General features: G+C 40.0%; 2 protein-coding genes across 5 annotated transcripts in view; both read left to right on the top strand.

Moving 5' to 3' along the window:
* LOC148740074 (uncharacterized) overlaps window positions 1–2,643 on the top strand; it is a 93,825-nt gene extending 91,182 nt beyond the window's left edge. For 2 of the 4 annotated variants that reach the window (XM_088748134.1, XM_088748133.1), the window contains exons 2-4: window positions 534–656; window positions 949–1,050; window positions 1,405–2,640. In XM_088748134.1, the coding sequence (XP_088604260.1) occupies window positions 1,452–2,033 (582 nt within the window). In that variant the 5' untranslated portion in view covers window positions 534–656; window positions 949–1,050; window positions 1,405–1,451 and the 3' untranslated portion in view covers window positions 2,034–2,640. Of the gene's footprint in view, window positions 1–533; window positions 657–948; window positions 1,051–1,404 lie in introns of all 4 variants that reach the window. The other 2 variants (XM_088748130.1, XM_088748132.1) reach the window with 2 other exon arrangements.
* Window positions 2,644–3,265: 622 nt separating this feature from the next.
* On the top strand, window positions 3,266–5,038 carry LOC148740073 (uncharacterized). Its single transcript, XM_088748157.1, has 2 exons — window positions 3,266–3,482; window positions 3,622–5,038. Exons 1-2 carry the CDS (start codon window positions 3,309–3,311, stop codon window positions 4,081–4,083), a joined length of 636 nt encoding a protein of 211 aa, XP_088604283.1. The 5' UTR covers window positions 3,266–3,308; the 3' UTR covers window positions 4,084–5,038.
* Window positions 5,039–6,000: the final 962 nt, after the last annotated feature.

Raw genomic sequence — 6,000 nt, 5'->3', positions numbered from 1 at the left:
ATCTCTTCTTATTATGTTGTAGTCAGGAAGGTGTTGTTTATCTGTGATACTCTCGTCAAGCCATGTTTCGTTTAAAGGAAGAATGTAGGGTTCACGCTAATTAAAAAAATAGGCGTAATCCATCCAGTTTGTTTCGTAAACCCTGACTGTGGATATTTAGATGATAAATTCTTAAGCCTTTCGTACTGCAAGGAGGAGCAAAAGCTGGCTCGGGATTCGGAAGAAAAGTTGACTCTCATTTAGTTGCGTACCTACCAGCTTCCAAACGCGAAAGGTGACCATCTTCCGAAAGTATTTAAAGCTTTCTTGAGAAATGGAGCACCATTAGACAAGTTAGGAGGTAAATCATCACAGAGCCAGATGAACACAACCGACCAGCCATTACGAAGCTCTAGCTCTCTAACATTATATTTCTCTTTCACGACTGGAAAATGACTCAGAGCTTAGCTGTTTACCGCATTCCTGTCGTTAACGTATACTTCCAAACTCTTTTGTTCATTTTGCCAAAAATTAATATCGTTTTGCCCTTGCAGATATTGACGAGTGCAGTACTTCCATTCGGCCTTGTGACATTAATGCAGACTGCCACAACACTAACGGCTCCTACAGTTGTTCCTGTAAAAGCGGATTTATTGGGAATGGAAAAACATGTACAGGTAAACCCTATTTGTTGCTGATCTGTTAGTCAGAAGAATGTAAAACATTGGAAGAAGACATACAGCAACGTCTGCGTTTGCGTGAACCATGCAAATGGGGACATTGTGTAACTGATGAAACAAAATTTAGTGTACATTTACATGACTGCTTCATACTTAACTGACGTTGTAATTCTCCTCCCCAATCGGATAGTGCCTAAAATTTCAGCTGTTAACCGCTTTCCTATTATTATCATTGATTTCCAAATTCTCTTGTAAATTTACCCAAAGGTTAATTTCTATTTTCCTTCAGATATTGACGAGTGCAATGCATCCCTCTGGCCTTGTGACGTTAACGCCAATTGCCAGAACACTTATGGTTCCTACAACTGTTCTTGTAAAAGTGGGAAAACATGTATGAGTAACCCTATTTGTTCTTAATCTGTTAATCACACCACTTAGAGTCAGTTAACTAATTAAGCTATAGCTATTTCCTCCCTGCGAGTTTTGTCAAATTAATAATTTAATTTTTTATAAATATATTTCCTTTGTGGTCACCAGAAAATTTCTCATGGTTAATTTATTTTAATAATTACGCCAAGAAAAACAGAAGAAGGTTGAAACCATTGCACAACTTGTTAAAAGCTAGAAAAAGAATAAATTAATATCCTTTTCGATATGGCCATCCAGAAAGACTTAGAAATAAGATTAAACTATCCATGCATTGTTATTAGAAACAGAAAAGATAGGAAATGTTCTTTCTTTGCAGGCTGGACTCTTATCGCTCGATTCTCAAACAGCGATGGCAAGAATTGGATGCGTGATGATGGTAAGTGGTGGTATGACCAGCAAATTGCCACTGGAGAGACAAACGACCCTTCAGTGAACAAAGATATGATCTCAACAGCCTTTTGGTCGGTCAGCGGTAGCAAAATAAAAATCACGCGCAGTGACGACCCCAGCCACACCCCTCTCTTACAGACCATGGGTAACTGTTTGGGTGGACAAACATTCCGATCGAAAATCACAAGTTATGGCGACTTTAGAAATGGCAAAGTCTGGGCCAGTGATCGGTGTCTGGGAAGTTGTACGGTTCAATATGGCGGACAGTACAAGTCAACAGACGGCTTTCAACAGGCTGAATGCAATGGAAACATCCAAAGCGCAGACAAGATCGGCTTCTGGTGTGACTGGAGTAGTGGTGATGGATCAGTAATGATGATTGGTGGAGGAGGAAGTAGATGTGCACGTGCAGATCATGGGATTGGAATCACAGAAACTGGTTCTTCTTCTTTTGTTGACTTAGGAACCAGCGAGACTGAATATGACTTTGGTTATAATGCTCTTACTAGAGCTGCTCCATCCCAGTCCTACTCGTTGAACTTATGGATCCGTTAAAAATAATCAGCTCTTCATTTTTCAAACTTAGTTTAGAGCTAAAGAACTTTATAGAGAATGAAATTATTCATTTAATGTCACTTTTTAATCCAAGTTAGATGAACATCTTAAAATGGTTAGTAATAGCGCATCTTTCCCCTCTCGTAGCAAAGTTAAAATAACTTGACCATCACCCCCGCTGCAACGCTTTAAACATCCTATGATCTGTACAAGCAGCAAATTAATTACTATTAGAACTTTTCGAGAAAATCAACTTCAGTAAAATTAATTTATGTCAGACTTACGACTCATCGATCTCAAGGAAATGTTAAGTATTCATTGATGATTGTTAAGTGATATCAGACATAAAATATGCAAGATATGTTTAATCAGTTCATCGGTTACTTCATCAAGAGATTTCTTAAGCTATATAAAATAATTCGTGTTTTGTTAAATTGGCATAAAAAAAATGAATAACCAGATGAATAAAAACTTTTTCCTTGACGTATAGTATCTACTGAACAATTTGAAAAATTTAGATATAGTCTACTTATTATGTTCAAGTATTCTAGGCCATTGATCAATTGAACCTTCAATGGTTCAGCGTACCAGTAGGAGGCCTGGAACTAAAATCTGGACTACCAATGAGACAGCTTAAGAATAGTGTCAGTCTCTGATTACGGCATCTTGCTTAATTCTGCTAACTTTGTCATGAATATAATGGGGGGGGGGGGGATTCTCTGTTATTCGCTAAGGGTAATGTGCCCATGAATGGTACTGCATTTTCCCTACTGGATTAACTAAAATATAAAGGTGCATTTTTGATAGAGTTATTGGAATGGATCGCACATTTTCGGGCTTTTGAGGGTAAGAAAATTCTGCTAATTAGGGATTTCAAAATGGAAAGGTTCATGGCTTAAACGATGTTTACATTTTCCCAAAAGCGACCAAAATGGAGTCTATAAGTGGCGATATAATCAACTATAATTGAGTAGGAGTTCTAAGAAGCCAGCGGCACAGACCCAACACATGCATACCTCAGCCCCCCCCCTCCCCCCTCCGCACGGATTATCCAGTTGCTGAACGTTTTTGAGCTAATTTAAAACTGAAAATCAGTAACCATCCTTGAACTAATCATTTTGCTAATGGTACCCTTACATAAGAATTCTGCTATGAACTCACGCGGTGATCTTTCTGACGAATACAACCCCAACCTATAGAGTCCTAAAGTGTGACGTCACGTTGCTATGACAGCATTTTTTTCTGGTCTAAACAGTTTAAACTCATACTTCAAACATGGCGTCTTTATCGATATGCTCACTCGTTTCTTTCTTTTCTGGAGAGCAGAAATCGCTTGATCGCGGAGAAAACCACTTCAAATCCGACCATGTCCAAAGCTTTATTTATTCCAGGGGAGTTATCAAAGGTGAAGTCCAAGCAAGCATGAAAAATAAGGACTACAAAGTCACAGTAAGTTGCCAATTTGGGATCACAACACGTAAGTTCAATTCGAAGAACTCCCAACCCCGATTTCACCTCCAATTTAATGTTTATATTGCGGAATATATATTGCAACTTACGTGTCTGTTTCGAATTATCTTTTTATCAGATTTATCTCGATGAAAACCTTGAAATAAAAAACACAGAATGCGAGTGTCCTCGCGGCGAGTTCAAGTGCAGTCACGCGGCAGCCATATTTATTTATGGCATCCATAACCTTAGCAGGACGGACCTGGAATGCCAATGGAAACGAAAGCGAAAGGCAGAAAGCGTACAGTCTGCAAGCCAGATGTTTCCAGCGCCACCGAAGAAGAAGGATTACAGCCCTTTGGCGCGCGATCCTAGCCGAGAAGATCGGATGTGGCTGTACAGCGAACTAAAGCGCTATGGCAAATTTACAGGGACCTGCTGGATCTTGAGTCCCGAACCACAACCTGCTACCCCTCTCTCGATCAAGACGATTGAGGATATCATTTACTCAGAAGGTTTCCTTATGGCATCTACGAAGGAAAAACAATTAGAGTACTTGATTGAGAATGCCAAAGTAGAGGAGCTAGCTAGAGAACCATAAATGTTGTGAGCACCCTCACGGCTGGCCAGCGAAACAGCCCTGCATGGCACCAAGCTCGTAGAGGCCGCCTGACTGCTAGTAATTTTGGCTCCGTCCTCCAGGCAAAAAGAGTTACACCGTCTCTTATCAAGCGACTACTTGGGGAATACAACTTGAGTGCAGTTAAAGCAATTGCATGGGGACAGGACAATGAGACTGAGGCCCTGAAGTCCTTCACCAACATCACAAACTTTACACCTGTACAGACCGGCCTTTGGCTACTCGAGTCGGGAGTTCTGGGTGCTTCCCCTGATGGACTTGTGGGAGACGACTCGGTGATTGAGTGTAAGTGCCCCTACACACATCGAAATGCGACAATCAAGGAAGCTTGTGGGCACAAAGACTTTTACTTGGAGGAGAAGGAAGGGAATTATACTCTGTCTACCACACATGTTTACTGGCATCAGTGTCAAGGCCAGATGTTCCTGACAAAGCGCAAATTCTGCTACTTTGTTGTATGGACCACAAAGGATAGTGTTGTTATCAAGATTGAATGAGATGAATCTTGGGAGCACAATATTACTATCTTGAGTGATTTTTACTTTCATCAACTATTCCCAAAGATTACCGAGGGAGAACTTTGAAAAGTGGTGCACAGATGCTGGACATAATCAAAGTGGGGGGGAGGGGGGGGGGAGTGGGAGCTAATGTAAATAGGCAGTAGCTAATGTTAAAAGGTATTTTTTTAAATTTCATACATTAATTTCTTAATATAACATTACATATTCTACACTCAGATAGAGACACAAGATAAAGAACCCACATTTTTCCATTTAGCATAGTAACTTAATAATAAATTACATTCTTCCTGAAAGCAAGCTTAAACAATTTTTTTTTGCAACCAATGGCTACTGGTAGCTGGTAACACTTATCCTGGTTACTCAACAGGGCCCAGGTGCATAAAACTTATGCCACGCTTAAGTAGGCTTGGATAGCAATGCAAAGGAAAGGGGAGGGAGCCAAAACAAAATCCATGCAGCACAGGTTATTTTTTCTGACTACCTCTCACCATCCCTTAAAGCTAATTTAAGTGTGGCTTCAGTTTTATACACCTGGACTCAGGCTCCCAGCTTCACAGACACAAGAGTAAAACCTTTCAGCCAGCACGACTTTCACACTTGGAACTACTGGACGAAAGAATTCCATACTGGTCACATGCCCCTGACCTGGATTTAGTTGAAATGACAATTTAATCTATTTAATCTATTTTCACAGAACACATAGTAGTTTGTATTAATGAACATAAAGGAGATGAATATCAGAAAAATGTAAAACTGACCACATCATATTTTTGACCAAAGCTATGTCAATACCATTTGATCTGTTACAGTAGGGCTTCTAGTAATACAAAAATAATATTAAAAACTCATTGTACTATAATTTAGTTGAAAAAAAGTTCTATTCAGTCACATTCAAAGTCTTCGCAGCCATCCTTGATCAATGGATACTGCAAATTAACAAGAGCTGAGCACAGTTGGCATAGCTTGTCAGCATGGCACCTCAAAAATGCTGGGATGAAGCCAAGGATGCGAAAACTCTTAAGTCTTGCATTTGCACGCTCTACGTGGATGCGACATCGAGCTATTGATTTTGTCGCCCTTTCCTCACTCTCTGTAAACTTTCCATTGCTGAGAAATGGTGGTATGTTCACTGAAACACCTCTTGGAACTACATCGCTGATGAGAAAACCTTTGTCTGCCAGAACAAGATCACCAGCACTCAAATGTTTACAAAACCCAGACTCTTTAACCATGACCTTGTCACTGACTGAGCCAGGAAAAAGATCACTAACATAGGTTTTAACTCCATTTGGGGCAACCCCTATAATGACTTTGAAAGAGTTCATTCCCCTGTAGCTGGAATTTGTAGCATTCTGCT

Source organism: Stylophora pistillata, chromosome 2 (assembly GCF_964205215.1).
Source record: "Stylophora pistillata chromosome 2, jaStyPist1.2, whole genome shotgun sequence".
Classification (NCBI taxonomy): Eukaryota; Metazoa; Cnidaria; class Anthozoa; order Scleractinia; family Pocilloporidae; genus Stylophora; species Stylophora pistillata.
The sequence above is the reverse complement of the archived record's forward strand: the minus strand, read 5'-3'. Positions and strand labels throughout refer to the sequence as shown.